This window comes from Melanotaenia boesemani, chromosome 6 (genome assembly GCF_017639745.1).
Source record: "Melanotaenia boesemani isolate fMelBoe1 chromosome 6, fMelBoe1.pri, whole genome shotgun sequence".
In the NCBI taxonomy this organism is placed as follows: domain Eukaryota; kingdom Metazoa; phylum Chordata; class Actinopteri; order Atheriniformes; family Melanotaeniidae; genus Melanotaenia; species Melanotaenia boesemani.
The window spans coordinates 919,790-936,150 of record NC_055687.1 but is presented as its reverse complement, the minus strand read 5'-3'; the positions used below and the strand labels follow the sequence as shown (position 1 = coordinate 936,150).

Here is a 16,361-nt window from a genome sequence, read left to right as displayed (position 1 = left end):
GGTTTTACTGGATTTAACACCTGCTTTCGATATAGACCACAGTATACTAGTAAATCGACTTGGATCAGAGATGGGTTTTCCGGATCGGTCCTCCAGTGGTTTTCCTCTTAAATAAAAGGGAGAACTTTTAATGTTGTTATCAACAACGTCATGTCTGATGTGTCCAGCCTGTGTTGTGGAGTTCCACAGGGTTCTGTTCTTGGTCCCATTTTGTTTTTGTTGTACCTGAGGCCTCTTGGTCAGCTGATTTGTGGTTTTAAGCAGATCACTTTTACGCTGATGATGTCACTTGTTTTGTTCCTTCAGTGACTCAGAGTTTCATGTTTTATCTGCTCCTGGAATGGATGCCTTGCATAAAAAACTGGGTCTGTAAAAAACTCATTTATTTACAAGTGTAAAAATGTAAAGTATTAAAGCGTAGCATCTATTCCTGTCTTTTGTATAGCGTCACACAGTATTAAGAACCGTCCTTTGTCTTGGGGCTGATCTAACTGGTAAAAACCTTCACAGCTGAGTTAAAATGGTGAGGATTTACCAATAAGAGTGATGGATCACTGGGATCTGTTCCCTCACATTTATTAACCAATATATGCCAAACGATTCATTAATACAGAATATTTCAGTATGTTCTTCGGTAACTCATCAATATTTACTTCAGCTCCTGTGTTGGGCTCATTTATTTATTAATGATGAATCATTAAGCTGGTTTATCCATCACTCATTCTTCGTATTTCACTAATCATGGTTTAAACATTTATTAATCATTACTTGTTTTAAATTTGACAAGAAGTTAATCATTTTCAGTGACTGAAAAGCCATTACTTCCAATTTGTTCTTCAATCATTTTATTATTAACTGGTCATTAACTATTAACTAACTATTAACTATTACCTGTTTCATTAGATCTCATGAGATCATGTAATCATTACTGAACAATTAGTCCTGATTAGTTTATTAGTTACTGAATAAACAAGCTAATTTTGTGTTTCTTACGCAGAACATTGTCAGGCAAAAAACATAATTTGAATTAACCCTTTAATGTCTTACGTATCACATCTGATCCGGTTTCTGAGACCTTCTGTATCACTCTCTGGTAAAAACCTTGTTAAACACAATCTGATACTTGTCTTCTGCCCCCTGCTGGACACCTTTTGCACTGTAATAACTTTGACATTGCCCGGTAAAAAACTGTAAATATATGAAAATTATTGTTTGTTTTTTTACATTTTGTTAAAAGGCCAATAATAACTCAAGATTTAAAAAATGAGAGTATTCTGACCATTATACGTTGGGTCAGGCTTGAAAGGATTAAAACTGGATTCACCTGAAACAAGAAAAATGTACATAAAAAGAAAACAAATGAAAGGATTCACAGTCATTTAAAACATTTTGTTCTGCCATGAAAGCACGATACTGAGATGGTTTCAGATGGCGGTTCTGGTTCTGCAGATTCTCTCCGAGAAAGTCCGAGGACGCTGGTTCCTCTGAGGTTTTACCCATGGTGTGTTTTGTTTGGATTTACTTCACATGATAAACTCAGCTGGTTCCGATTCAGAAGCAGTTTTATAAGTTATAAATATCCAGAACATGGTTGCGGTTTTCTGCTGAATCATGGACCCACTATGATTCCTGTCTAACAGCAGATTGTTTCTCAGCTGGATCTAAATCTGTTTTAGTGTTTTAAGTCTTGTAATTTCTTCTAGTGGATCTTGTTTTTTGTAGTTTTTAGATGTTTTGGTAGATTTCAGACATACTCTGTCGTCTTTGTGGCGTGCAGATTGTTTTTCTTTGTGTGGAACGTTTCTGTCTTTTAACAGTTATATTTTCTATGTGCAGCACATTGGTAACCATGTGTTTCAGAACATGTGTATGAATAAAGTGAATTGGATTCCTACGGCTCAGTAAAAGGAACAAAAATAAGACATCAGCGTACAGCCATATCACACATCTTAGCTACTGACCTGGACATTTCTTTGGTTTGAATCCTGGATTAAATGTTCACTTTTACAAAAATCAGGAAACACACTGAAGTAAAATAATTATGTTTTATTATTTTTGTTTATGTTTAGCAGGAAGTCGTAATGAGTGACGTCAGCACGTGAACCTCATACTGCAGTAGCACCAAGTCAACAGCAGGTGGCAGCAGCGTAACACACAGTCTGCCAATAAAATGAAAAGAAGACACGCTGACACAGCAGCTAATTTGGTTAGCTTTAGCATGCTAGAAACCAGAGCAGTGGATGATTTAATGAGCTGTCAGTATAACGGCTTCCAGTTTTTCTTGGTGATAACCAGCCAAGGCAGCTTCTAATCTAGCTGTTCACAAGTTTAGAGATGCTAACTGTTAGCCTCTCCAGAGCTAACATACATTCTTGACAATAAATGATCCAACATGGACCAAACTTTGATACAAGAAGTCCTGTTAGTCCCTGATCAGGGTGGATTTAACCTCGTGCTGGTTTGGAGCCATAATCAGACTTTTGACCCTTTTACTGCACCGAATCTTTGACTGCAGACTCATTTGCATATTTACACATGTGCTTGTTTTAGAAATGAATTTACAGACGATTCTGTTTTTATTCCTCTACATAGATACAAACAGCTGTAAAAACTGAATGTCTCAGGTGTCAAATGGCCCTGGTGTTAGGGTTAATAAAGTTTTGTGCCACATCTGAATCTTGTGCTCAGTCAGTGATGTGAGTGTGAAACAGACACGAGAAGCTGAGGAGAAACAATCTGAATGGATCTCAGGAACTCTTCCAGACTCCGTCCTGGTTCTGGCTCAGTGGAAATAAACACATGACAACACGAAGCAACACAAGCTGTCAGACTCTGAGCAGAAGCAGACTCTGCTGGACCCATGACGTGGGACGAGCAGCAGTAACATCCTGCAGTCCCAGAACTGGACCACATCCTCACAGTCTGTAGCTTCATCACAGTTTATCTCCTAATGTCCAAAACTCTGATTCATGTAGCTCGCAGACTCTAACAGTCTGCAGGAAACAACCCAGGTCCAGATTAACGAGTTCACCTGTTTTCTGTCGTCAGTGATGAAGCATCAACATGAAGAACAAAGTCATTTCCAGCATAGTTTTACAGGAACAACACTACGGTGGCCCAGAAGTGTCAATACAAAAACCACAACATGACTGAGAGGAACATGTGACAGAAACAGATCTTCACCAAGAACCACAGAAACCAGCCAACAAGATTCACAGGTCTGTCTGGTCTGTCCAGTCTGCTGGTCCACTCCAGCATGACCAGCAGACTGGAACTGGTCCTGAAACCGTTCACAAGATCTGATCATGGAGCGAGACGTCTCTGTAGAACAAAACCAAATAAAATTCTTTTAATGTCACGTTCCAGGAAAAAGCTCCCGCTTTTACAAACAACTGAAGTCCAGGGTCCTCAGCTCGGAGAGGGGGTGAATTTAATTCAGGTCCAGGACCTTCATCGTCCTACCAGGACCTGAACCTTCATCAAACTACCGGAACCTGGACCTAGAGCGTCCTACCGGGACCTGGACCTTCATCATCCTACCGGGACCTGGCCCTAGAGCGTCCTACCGGGACCTGGACCTTCATCATCCTACCGGGACCTGGACCTAGAGCGTCCTACCGGGACCTGGATCTTCATCGTTTTTCCAGATGTTTTTATGTGAAAAGGAAAACCATCATGGAAGCAGGTGGATTATGTTTCCTGATGTGTGCAGCAGCTTCCTCTCTGACGTCTCCTCCTTTCCTCCTCCTCTTCTCTTCTTCTCCTCTTCTCCTCCTCTCTTCTCCTCCTCCCCTCTTCCTCCTCCTCCTCCGCTACCTCAGACCTTCTCTCTGACCTGGATTCTGAGCTTGACGCCAGCGGCTCCTCGGTAAAGCAGAAACTGGAGCATCTCATTTACATTTCAGATCTCTGAGGAGGAGAGGAGGTGGAGGGGGTGGAGAAGCAGCAGCACATCATCCTGCTGTCTGAGGAAACGCCGCAGGTTGGTGGTCACATCACAGGTCACTGCACACGCTCAGTACACTGCCAGAAACAGGAAGTCACAGAGCACAAAAAGTAAAGTCATTACATTACTTAAGTAGAAGTAGAACTTCCTGCGACCTGTCCAGGTGTACCTGCCTCTCACCTGCTAAAATGCTGGAATAGGCTCCAGCTGCCCCGAGACCTTAAATTGGATAAAGCGGCAGAAAATGGATGGATGGATGGATGGATAACTACTACTATGTTACAGCAAGAATCCTGACTTTCTTCTCCAATGCATCACTACTACACGCTAAGTTACACACTACACGCTACATGACACGCTACGTTACACACTGTGTTACACAGTACATGCTACGTTACACACTACACTCTACATGACACGCTATACTACATGCTACATTACACACAATTCACGCTACGTTACATTCTACATTACATGCTACACTACACGCTACATTACACGCTACGTTACACACTACACGCTACGTTATATGCTACGTTATATGCTACGTTATATGCTACATTACACACTACATGCTATGTTACACGCTACATGCTACGTTACATGCTACGTTACACACTACACGCTACATGACACGCTATACTACATGCTACATTACACACAATTCACGCTAGGTTACATTCTACATTACATGCTACACTACACGCTACATTACACGCTACGTTACACAATACACGCTACGTTATATGCTACGTTATATGCTACATTACACACTACATGCTATGTTACACGCTACATGCTACGTTACATGCTACGTTACACACTACACGCTACGTTACACACTACATGCTACATGACACGCTATACTACATGCTACATTACACACAATTCATGCTACGTTACATTCTACAATACACGCTACATTCTATGTTACACGCTGCATGACAGGCTACACACTACGTTACACACTACACACTACTTCTCACGCTGTTACACACTACACAATATGTTACATGCTATAAGCTACATTACACGCTACGTTACACACTACACGCTACGTTACATGCTACAAGCTACATTACACGCTACGTTACAGACTACACACTACGTTACATGCAACATTACACACTACGCGCTATGTTACACGCGACACCTTACGTTATACACTACATTACATGGTACATGCTACGTTACACACTACACGCTACATGCTACATGACACGCTATACTACATGCTACGTTACATGCTACATGCTCGGTTACACGCTACATGTTACAGTCACATTGTGGGTTTTATTGTTTGTCTTATTTAAATTATTATCCGCTTCCTCTGAGTGCTGCGGAACATGATCCCATGTTTCCTCTAATGAGCGTCACAGCCTTTCCGCCTCCTCCGTTCACTCATCCTGATGGAAAGTTGTTGTAACTTTCATCTAACATGTTGCTAAGCAACACCTGCAACTTCCAGGAAGTCAGTGACCGGAGTCGACAGGTGGTTCCTGGAAAAAAGACGAGATGACACGAAGGAGAAGGAGAGGAAATGACACCCAGCGAATAGTTTGCTCTTCATCCTTTACAGGAAGCAGCAGAAACAGAAGTTCTGTTCGTTGGCAGCTGCTTTATCTTCATCATCTTCATCATCAGCACCAGAACCTTCTCTGCAGAGTTCAGGAGGAAACAGGTGTTCAGGTAACAACCACACCTAAGGTCCCCCAGAATGCCCAGAGAGGGACCCCTCACTGGCCCAGTTCTGACGACACATTTCAAGGACGAAGAAATGAGGCCAGCTTGGAGAGAAGTGGGTCAGAACTGGACGGATTCGCTGTCACTGGGAAGGACACGTGCACTGCTCGCTTCCAGTCCGGTTAGACTCACCACACACATTCAGGTCCATGATGGGCCGATTCTGGTCTGGTGGCCGGTGCCGTCCATGAGGACCGGTTTAGGTACCATGAAGGTTCCATTTAGCTGCTTCCCCACCCAGATGGTGATCCAGCACCAGTTCAGGAGGAAAGTTTCCAGCAGAGGTCAAGAGGACGATTTCCTGCAGACAGAATTCCTGATGAGGAATCTGATCGTTCCCATGAATCCATGAGGATGGGAACAGTTTCAAGATGAACGGACGGAACTGACGTCTCAGATATTTGAAGAATCCCGAGCTGGCTGAGTTCATGACTGAGCCAGAAAAATATAAAGATGGTCCACAGCGTTCCCACTCATCCTTCCATCCCTCGGGCTGTTCCTGTCTCCCATTGGCAGGAATCTTGAGTCTTAATTTAGCTGCAGTTAATCCGTTTCCCTCCTCTGATCTGCCAGTTAATGAGACGACAGGAAGTGGGTCAGAACCGATATCCTGGATAACCTCATTATCCCAGTGGAATCATGATATTCCCGAGGAGGTGAGATTTCCTGTTCTACCAGGTGACCCCCCGTCTGAGCAGAACCTTTACAAGAACCAGATCATCCTGTCAGTCAGTCCATCATCACAGAACCAATAACCAATCATCTGCTCACCAGACTGATCAGCAGCTGAAAGATTTCCTTCAGGTCCAGAGAGTTCATGATGTTCTGCTGCCCTCTACAGGACAACCACTGCCATTACACTGCAGAAGAACACCTGGGGGTAGGATGGAGGAGTGGACCAGGGGTCTTAATTCTAAACTTGGCGTTCACCAGTTTTAGTCATCTTCTGGGATTAATGAAAACCAGACCTGGTGGGACAATGTTCCTACCTCCACGGCTACTCTGATCCTGCCGTACGCACAAAGTCTGGAGAAACAGGAAACGGCGACGCCAACGGTCCAGAAGAAAACCAGAGATGATGACATTTGTTCAGAACTAGCTATTACCTTTCACACTACGGGTTAGATATTAAAGCTGTTTGCAGACACGAAGAAAGACGCATGTTTGATATTAAAACTACTGAGAGCGTACGCTCACACTCATCAGGATTTACCAGATCCCTGCAAAGGAGTCCACGGTAGAACGCTGCTTCTGCAACGTTCCCCACCTGGGTCACCTGGGTCACCGGGGTCACAGTGTCTGATGTGAAACCCGAAACACCTGAGGATCTCAGGACACGTCACTGACACTGTGTCCCAGTCCATCCAAGACACCAGTCCATACAAGATGTATATATATGTGTGTGTGTGTGTGTGTGTGTGTGTGTGTGTGTGTGTGTGTGAATAGTAATATCTGACATTGTTGTCATTCATGGTAAAATGGATGGTAAATGAACTTGTACTTATAAAGCACTTTTCCAGTCAGTTTGATCACTCAAAGTGCTTTACACTACTTATCACATTCACCCATTCACACACACATTCACACCCCGATAGGCACATCGGGAGGCAACGTGGGGTTAAGTGTCTTGCCCAAGGACACTTCGGCATGTAGTCAGTGGAAGCCTGGAATCGATCCACCAACCTTCCGGTTGAAAGACGACTGCTCTTCCTCCTGAGCTACAGCCGGCATGTGTGTTTCTCTTCTTCCTCAGCTGGAATCCCTGGATTAGATTCATGCTGCTGGTTCACCCCTCTTTCCTGTCCTCTACACACCCAGCCGGTCCAGGAAGATGGCCATCCTTCCTGGTTCTGATGGAGGTTTTTCCCTCCTGGTTCTGGTTCTGGTCCTAGTGGAGATTTTCCTTTGCTAGGTTAATATTTTAAGGAACTAAAAGCAACCTGAGATGACTTCTTGTTATCTGCTGATGTATAAATAAAGCTGAATTGAACCACAAGCGTTCCTCCATCACCAGCAGCTGTTCACCCTGCTGCCTCTGAGGGGCGCTGCAGACCTGTTTAATCCAGATTCCACTGAACTGACACCTGAAACCAGAACTCAGGAATAATCTGATTCACTTGTATAGAACATCGACTATGAAACCTCCTGATTATAGCTCCTCCTACACGATGGAGCCAGACATCTCCAGGTTTACTGGGTAGACTGGGTTCACGTAGCTGATTCAGATCTACTGGTTTGGTCCAAACAGGCTCTGGGTCCCTGGGTAGGGCAGGCACATCAGGAGGTTCTTTATTTCTGCTGAGTCATTCATTAAACTTGATTACACCCAGCTGGGAAATTCCTTGTCTGCCTGGTTACATGCAGAGAGGAAGGATGTGCCTGCAGACCGGAGACCCGCAGAATCCGACCCGGCCTCCTGGACCCCTGGTTGTCTCCTGACAGCGCCGCCACTTCACTGCAGATTAATATGGAGGACAATTAGAGCGTGGAACGCCTCTCACAATGAAAATATTTCATCAACTTGAAATTAACAAAGAGCTGAAGGTTTTACTGTGATCTGACAGGATTTCCCTCCAGTCTGAAAGGTAGGCCGACGTCAGGGACCAGTCCAGCTGAAGCTAGAAGTTTGGCTGGTTGGAGATAAAGGTTTGACCCGCACGTTTGGCTTAATGAAACCGAGGGGCTATGACGAGTTAAACAGAAATGTTTAACATACAGAAGTGGGCGTTCTTAATTCACTGTGCTTTCCTTAAAACGTTAAAATGAAGCAACAAGCATTAAAAACAACCTTTAAAAGAAATATTAAAAAAAGAAAGAAAAAAGCTAAAATAAAGCAGATAAAAGCCAGAAATAAAGTTCCAGTGTGGGAAATTAACAGATGTTCTGATAAAAGGCAGCAAGTAGAAAAGTTTGAACTCTGATGTAAAACTGCTGAGTCAGCAGACCTGCAGGCTTCTGGGAGTTTGTTCCACATGTGAGGAGCATAAAAGCTGAACGCTGCCTCTCCACGTTTAGTTCTGACTGGTAGGCCTGACCCTGATGACCTGAGGGATCTGGTCTGTAACAAACCAGAAGATCCTAAATGGATTCTGGTCCTAAACCATTCAGGTCTTTGTAAACTAATAGCAGGAAGCTAGTGTAAAGATCTGAGGACTGGAGTTCTAGGATCTACTTTCCTGGTCTTAGTGAGGACTGGAGTTCTAGGATCTACTTTCCTGGTCTTAGTGAGGACTGGAGGTCTAGGATCTACTTTCCTGGTCTTAGTGAGGACTGGAGGCCTAGGATCTACTTTCCTGGTCTTAGTGAGGACTGGAGGTCTAGGATCTACTTTCCTGGTCTTAGTGAGGACTAGAGGTCTAGGATCTACTTTCCTGGTCTTAGTGAGGACTGGAGTTCTAGGATCTACTTTCCTGGTCTTAGTGAGGACTAGAGGTCTAGGATCTACTTTCCTGGTCTTAGTGAGGACTAGAGTTCTAGGATCTACTTTCCTGGTCTTAGTGAGGACTGGAGGCCTAGGATCTACTTTCCTGGTCTTAGTGAGGACTGGAGGTCTAGGATCTACTTTCCTGGTCTTAGTGAGGACTGGAGGCCTAGGATCTACTTTCCTGGTCTTAGTGAGGACTGGAGGTCTAGGATCTACTTTCCTGGTCTTAGTGAGGACTGGAGGCCTAGGATCTACTTTCCTGGTCTTAGTGAGGACTGGAGTTCTAGGATCTACTTTCCTGGTCTTAGTGAGGACTAGAGGTCTAGGATCTACTTTCCTGGTCTTAGTGAGAACTAGAGGTCTAGGATCTACTTTCCTGGTCTTAGTGAGGACTAGAGTTCTAGGATCTACTTTCCTGGTCTTAGTGAGGACTGGAGTTCTAGGATCTACTTTCCTGGTCTTAATGAGGACTGGAGTTCTAGGATCTACTTTCCTGGTCTTAGTGAGGACTAGAGGTCTAGGATCTACTTACCTGGTCTTAGTGAGGACTGGAGTTCTAGGATCTACTTTCCTGGTCTTAGTGAGGACTGGAGTTCTAGGATCTACTTTCCTGGTCTTAGTGAGGACTAGAGGTCTAGGATCTACTTACCTGGTCTTAGTGAGGACTGGAGGCCTAGGATCTACTTTCCTGGTCTTAGTGAGAACTAGAGGTCTAGGATCTACTTTCCTGGTCTTAGTGAGGACTGGAGGCCTAGGATCTACTTTCCTGGTCTTAGTGAGGACTGGAGGTCTAGGATCTACTTTCCTGGTCTTAGTGAGGACTGGAGGCCTAGGATCTACTTTCCTGGTCTTAGTGAGGACTGGAGGTCTAGGATCTACTTTCCTGGTCTTAGTGAGGACTGGAGGCCTAGGATCTACTTTCCTGGTCTTAGTGAGGACTGGAGTTCTAGGATCTACTTTCCTGGTCTTAGTGAGGACTAGAGGTCTAGGATCTACTTTCCTGGTCTTAGTGAGAACTAGAGGTCTAGGATCTACTTTCCTGGTCTTAGTGAGGACTAGAGTTCTAGGATCTACTTTCCTGGTCTTAGTGAGGACTGGAGTTCTAGGATCTACTTTCCTGGTCTTAATGAGGACTGGAGTTCTAGGATCTACTTTCCTGGTCTTAGTGAGGACTAGAGGTCTAGGATCTACTTACCTGGTCTTAGTGAGGACTGGAGTTCTAGGAGCTACTTTCCTGGTCTTAGTGAGGACTGGAGTTCTAGGATCTACTTTCCTGGTCTTAGTGAGGACTAGAGGTCTAGGATCTACTTACCTGGTCTTAGTGAGGACTGGAGGCCTAGGATCTACTTTCCTGGTCTTAGTGAGAACTAGAGGTCTAGGATCTACTTTCCTGGTCTTAGTGAGGACTAGAGTTCTAGGATCTACTTTCCTGGTCTTAGTGAGGACTAGAGGTCTAGGATCTACTTACCTGGTCTTAGTGAGGACTGGAGGCCTAGGATCTACTTTCCTGGTCTTAGTGAGAACTAGAGGTCTAGGATCTACTTTCCTGGTCTTAGTGAGGACTAGAGTTCTAGGATCTACTTTCCTGGTCTTACTGAGGACTGGAGCAGCAGGGTTCTGGACTAACTGCAGGTGTCTGATGGACTTTTTAGGGAGACCTGTGAGGACAGCATTACAGTAGTCCAGTCTACTAAAGATAAATGTGGACCAGTTTTTCTAAATCCTGCTGAGTCATCAGTCCTTTAATCCTCCAGATGTTCTTTAAGTGAAAACAGGCCGACTTCACAGCTGTCTTAATATAACTGCTGAAATCCAGGTCTGAGTCCAGGACTAATCCCAGGTCTGAGTCCAGGACTAATCCCAGGTCTGAGTCCAGGCCTACTCCCAGGTCTGAGTCCAGGACTATTCCCAGGTCTGAGTCCAGGGCTACTCCCAGGTCTGAGTCCAGGACTATTCCCAGGTCTGAGTCCAGGACTATTCCCAGGTCTGAGTCCAGGGCTACTCCCAGGTCTGAGTCCAGGCCTACTCCCAGGTCTGAGTCCAGGACTATTCCCAGATCTGAGTCCAGGGCTACTCCCAGGTCTGAGTCCAGGACTACCCCCGAGTCTGTGTCCAGGACTACCCCCGGGTCTGTGTCCAGGACTACTCCCAGATCTGAGTCCAGGACTACTCCCAGGTCTGAGTCCAGGACCACTCCCAGGTCTGAGTCCAGGCCCACTCCCAGGTCTGAGTCCAGGACCACTCCCGGGTCTGTGTCCAGGACTACAGGAAACCTGACTGGTCGACATCAGAACAGGTATTTAGTGTCAGGAAGTTGTAAGACAGTTTTTTCTAGAACCTGACTAAGAAAGGGGAGGTTTGATATCGGCCTGGAGCTGCTCATGAGGGACGAGTCCAGGTTTTTCTTTTTCAGTAGAGGCTAGATGACGGCTGTTTTTAGGGTCTGAGGGAAGACGTCTGAAAGCAGAGACGTGTTTCCAACCTGGAAAATATCTAAGGCCATGCATCCTAAAAACACTCTTAAAAACCCGGTTGGCAGGATGTCAAGACAGCAAGTGGTGGTTTTCAGATGGACAAGGATCTCATCCAGGTCTTTAGGACTGACTGGAGAAAAGTGTGTCCTGGTTTTTTATGTCTCTGAGTGGACACAGGGACATATGTCCTCCCCTGGCATGGAAGCACTGACTGACTGCCTGGTTTTCTGGATGTAGTCGGTAAAGAAAGAAGCAAACTCATTCCAGGCCCGGTTGGATAGAAGTTCTGGGTTACTGACCAGGAGGATCAGTTAGCCTGTTAACAGTAAACAAGGCTCGAGTTTTACTGCTGTTCTTAGCAATGATGTCAGAAAGAAAGATGGTCTGAATTTCTCAGCTCCAGGTTAGAAATCCTCAGCCTCTCTTCATAGATCTCATAGCGAACCTGCAGGTGAACGTAGAGAACGATTTAATGAAAGTATGAAATTACAGAAACACGTTTGCTTTTAGCAGTTTGTTTTCCATCATGACAAGTAAAATATGAAAGACATGCAGCGAGGACGAACCTGTCCTACGTGGAGACATGCAGCGAGGACGAACCTGTCCAACGTGGACACATGTCGGACTTTCTCTGTCCTTTCTGACTGTGACATTCTCATATTTTGAAAAAGTTTGGTTTGTTTTTCGTTATCTGTTTGATTTCTTTCTTTTCTCTGCAGATTCGTGATCAGTTAATAAAACATTTCAAACAATCTGAATGTTTCAAATTCCTACAACAAAGTGAGGACTGGACGTAAAGACCAGACTTCCTGTTTTATGTTTTAGTCGGTTTGAACAGATGAATTTAATGTAAATAACACATATTTCTGTGTAACAGAGTTTAAGAAAAACTATTCATTGTTAAGTGTTTAATAGTTTGCCGTAATTAGCCAAACTGGTTGGTTTTTGTGAACTAAAGCAATAAAGCAATATTCTACAGTAATAAACTCACAAAGTACTGATCTGCAGAGGGGAACCCTTTAGTTTGAGCAGTTAATTGATCTACGTTCCTACCCTCACCGATGGCCACGAGCTGTGGGTGGTGACCGTAAGAATACAAGCGGCTGAAATGAGTTTCCTCCGCAGGGTGGCCGGGCTCTCCCTTAGAGATAGGGTGAGAAGCTCTGTGATCCGGGAGGGGCTCAGAGTAGAACCGCTGCTCCTCCACATCGAGAGGAGCCAGATGAGGTGGCTCAGGCATCTGGTTAGGATGCCTCCTGGACGCCTCCCTGGTGTGGTGTTCGGGGTACGTCCCACCAGAAAGAGGCCCCGGGGCAGACCCAGGACACACTGGACGGACTACATCTCTCGGCTGGCCTGGGAACGCCTCGGGATCCCTCCGGATGAGCTGGTGAATGTGGCCGGGGAGAGGGAAGTCTGGGTTTCCCTGCTTAGGCAGCTGCCCCCGCGATAAATATCAGATGTGTGTATATATATATATATATATATATATATATATATATATATATATATATACATATACACATACACATATATATAAATATATATCTATATATATATATATAAATATATATTCACCCACCCTTGTGTTGTCATGGTCAAACAGTAATAATAAACAACTGATCAGCTCTATCATGTGTATTTTTTTCTAAATTATTAGCACTGTAAGGAAGAGTGTGTGTTACTGGCGGATTAATAGATGCTCACTGCGCCAGAAAAAAGGGAAAGTAGATGTAGAGAGAGTAGCGGCTCTGTTGGTTTTTTTGTTCTCATTTGTGTGCGTTCATGCAGCAGTGAGTTTAATAAAGTTTAACCTGCTCCAGTTTAACATCATGTTTAGGTGGGTAAAGCTGTAATAAGCCAGTTTGGCTCAGCTATTCTACTAGTTTTCTATCCATAACCTCGGCTGTTTCTTTCAGGCTGAATATGTTATTGGAATTATTTTAGTGTTGGTTGTGAATTATACAGAAAACTAATGTTTATTTATGGCTAATTGCTGCCATGTTTCTGCTTCAGAAACCACACACACCTTCAAAATACCTACACAGTCCCTACCAATAAGCCTACAGATGGTCCTCTCCTTGTTCACCTTGCTCAACTACAATAAATAATTAAATCTTTTATCTTCATGCATTCTGACCGATGCACCCGTGGTGGCCTGAATAACAAACCAGAAGAAGAGTACAAGGACCACGAGGATGACGATGATGATCTATAACAGATGTATAAAGCGCTTCAATGAAGCTGTTCTCCATCTTCACTGACATCTGAGTGAAAACAGAGGTTTAATCTACTTTTCTTTTTCTGAATCCATTTGAAGCCGTTTTAATTGTGATGTATCTTAAGAAGACGAGAAGCATGTCTCCTGCACAATAACAAATTAATTCCTAATTAGAATCATTGATTTGACCAAGTTTGCACAAACAAGGATTTCGACTGATGAATTTTAACCCTCTGCGTGACTTTCTATCCACTTTCGAGTATTTCTCATTTTTAATACACATCTATGGAAAGTGGAATAAAATGATCTAAATCTCATCAACGCAATTTGAAGTTGAGGTTTCCGAGGTTCCGTGAATGCAGCGGTGGGTGCTGGTTCTGTCTGGCCCAATAAAACCTTGCCTGTGCCGGTTCCGGAGGAAGCGCAGCGGGACATGGTTCTGTCTGCGGGACGGCAGGAGGAGCCTTCATCACCTGCTCCTCCTCCTCCTCCGTCCAAACATGTTTTTCTGCTGTGAGTATTTAAAGGCTGCTAATCAGCACACACACGCAGGCAGGTGAAAACAGAGGTGTGTTTATTAAGACAACAGAAGGTCCTGATCAGTCAGGAACGGTCAGAGCTCCGGTACGAAGCAGTCACGTGATTTTTACACAAACAAATAATAGAAAACAAACAAAAACATCTGAAATCCTGCTGGAATTCCAAACAAGTGAAAGCACCACAGTCTCGTCACGTGCAGCTCCCCAACAAACAAAAACAAACAGCTGCTGTCCGGGAGTGGGGGCAGTACTAGAGTCAGCACGAGACTGTAAACAAAAACACTGTAACCCCCCCCCCCCCCCCCCCCTCCCCCCAAAAAAAGAATACCCGCATGTTAAGATCCCCAGAATAAAGCCTCGGGTGGTTCCGAGCCCCCCCCCCCCGAACATAAACACGCTGATTAGCCGCCCGGCTAGCAAGCTAGCTCGGCTAACTGTTTGCGTTACAAACACGGTGTAACGGGTTCCAACAGAACCGGAACCCGGTCTGATTCGGTCCAGATGGTCTGCGTACATCCCGTTCATCCTACCGATCGACTCCATTGTGATTTTTTTCCTGGGTCCCGGTTCCGTTATGAGCAGGGCAGGTTGTCCGCTGTCCGGGGGAAGTCTCCACAGTCCGCCCCGGAGAACTGCAGCCTCCTCACCGCCTCTTTGATCAGATTCCCGGATAAAACGAGCTCCTGAAGCAGCCGGTGCGGGTCGTTCTCCTCCACGCTGATCCGCTTCCTGGTCCACGGTCTGATCTGGTCCCAGTCCTGCTCGCCGCTGGAGCCGGGGATGTGGTACGGGCTGGCTCTGCTGCTCCCCCGGTGCCCTCGGTTCGAACGGAGCCGCATGCAGCAGCTCCTCTGAGCCGGAGCGGCTGTGCCGCCGCCGGCCACCGGTTTGACGCCGCCGCCGCCCCCGTGCAGGCAGGACACGGACACCGACACCGTCTTCTGATGGCCGCTGCTGTTGCTGTGGAGCTGCAGCGCCTCTCCGATCTTCGTGACCAGCGCGTCCACCTCCTTGGAGCCCACGGTGACGGACTGCTCCAGGAAGATGTAGTTCTCCTTCCGACACGGCATCCTGCCGGACTCTCTGGGTTCGGCTCGGTTCTGTTGTCTGGGCCGGGATGAATGAAGCCTCCGGGCCGCTGCTCGCTCTCAGCACGCCGCTCAGCACCAACAAGCCGTTTGATTTGTAAACAAAAGATGACGTGTGGCGGACCGTACCATTACCCTGCAGGGGGCAGCGGTGGAGACGAACCGGTACCGACACACCGGTGGAGAGGATCCAGTCACACCGACCTCTTATCGGTTAAAATAATGTCTTACATTTCACACATCCCTGGTCCTTTCAGTCTAGTGTTCTGGGCTGTCCCGGTACCGGGTTTCCCGCCACAGCGCGTGCCCCCGCCGCTATGGGCCGATCCGTCCAAAGACACATTACATAATCTGATGCTGTCTGCTGCTGGGTCCGACGGACCTAATAAACCCGGTTCTACTTGTAAAAAGACTTAAAAGTCTCCCAGTCTGCCGCACCGACCTGATCAAAACCGAACCCAGAGCCTGCGCGTGAGCAGGCTCGTGCTTTAACCTGGTGATGAGTGTGTTGTGTGATTATTATTATCAGGGTTCTGTTCACATGTGTGACCCGGAGCAGCTGCTGCAACCTGCACCGGTGTCGGACTGGGTTCTATAAACACCTGTGCGTGGAAACAGCTGATCTGAGAGACGACGTGCACTGTGTGTACAGAGACAATAGCACGAGGACACGTTGTGTGCGCGTGTGTGAGAACACGGTGTTCTGTTTCTGAGAAGCTGAACCCGCTGCTCCTCTCAGCCCTCATCACCATAAAAGGAGCTACTATCACCGACACCACGTGGTACGCCAGCCAATCACACACACCTCTGTGTTTTCGTGCGTGTGTGTTTTGTGTGCGTGTGAAAGGACTTCAGGTGTGACACACAAAGTGAAACCAACACAAACTTCCTGGAACACCCACACATGCACGCACGCGCGCACAAAT

At 45.8% G+C, this 16,361-nt stretch overlaps 1 protein-coding gene and 1 long non-coding RNA gene across 3 annotated transcripts; both read right to left on the bottom strand.

Annotated features, from left to right (window-relative positions):
• Nucleotides 1-1,643: 1,643 nt before the first annotated feature.
• LOC121641568 lies at nt 1,644-4,168 on the bottom strand. Of its 2 annotated transcripts, none has more exons than XR_006010715.1 (3): nt 4,127-4,168; nt 3,527-4,023; nt 1,644-3,448 (listed from the first exon to the last, which is right to left on the bottom strand). It is a non-coding gene; the product is annotated as an uncharacterized LOC121641568 (long non-coding RNA). The 2 variants fall into 2 exon arrangements; XR_006010716.1 differs by having other exon boundaries at nt 1,718-3,448; nt 3,579-4,023.
• Nucleotides 4,169-14,365: 10,197 nt separating this feature from the next.
• On the bottom strand, nt 14,366-15,970 carry LOC121641562 (glycogen synthase kinase binding protein). Its single transcript, XM_041987791.1, has 2 exons — nt 14,736-15,970; nt 14,366-14,654 (listed from the first exon to the last, which is right to left on the bottom strand). The coding sequence occupies exon 1, from the start codon at nt 15,415-15,417 to the stop codon at nt 14,920-14,922; it is 498 nt and encodes a 165-aa protein (XP_041843725.1). The 5' UTR covers nt 15,418-15,970; the 3' UTR covers nt 14,366-14,654; nt 14,736-14,919.
• Between the last annotated feature and the right edge of the window lie 391 nt (nt 15,971-16,361).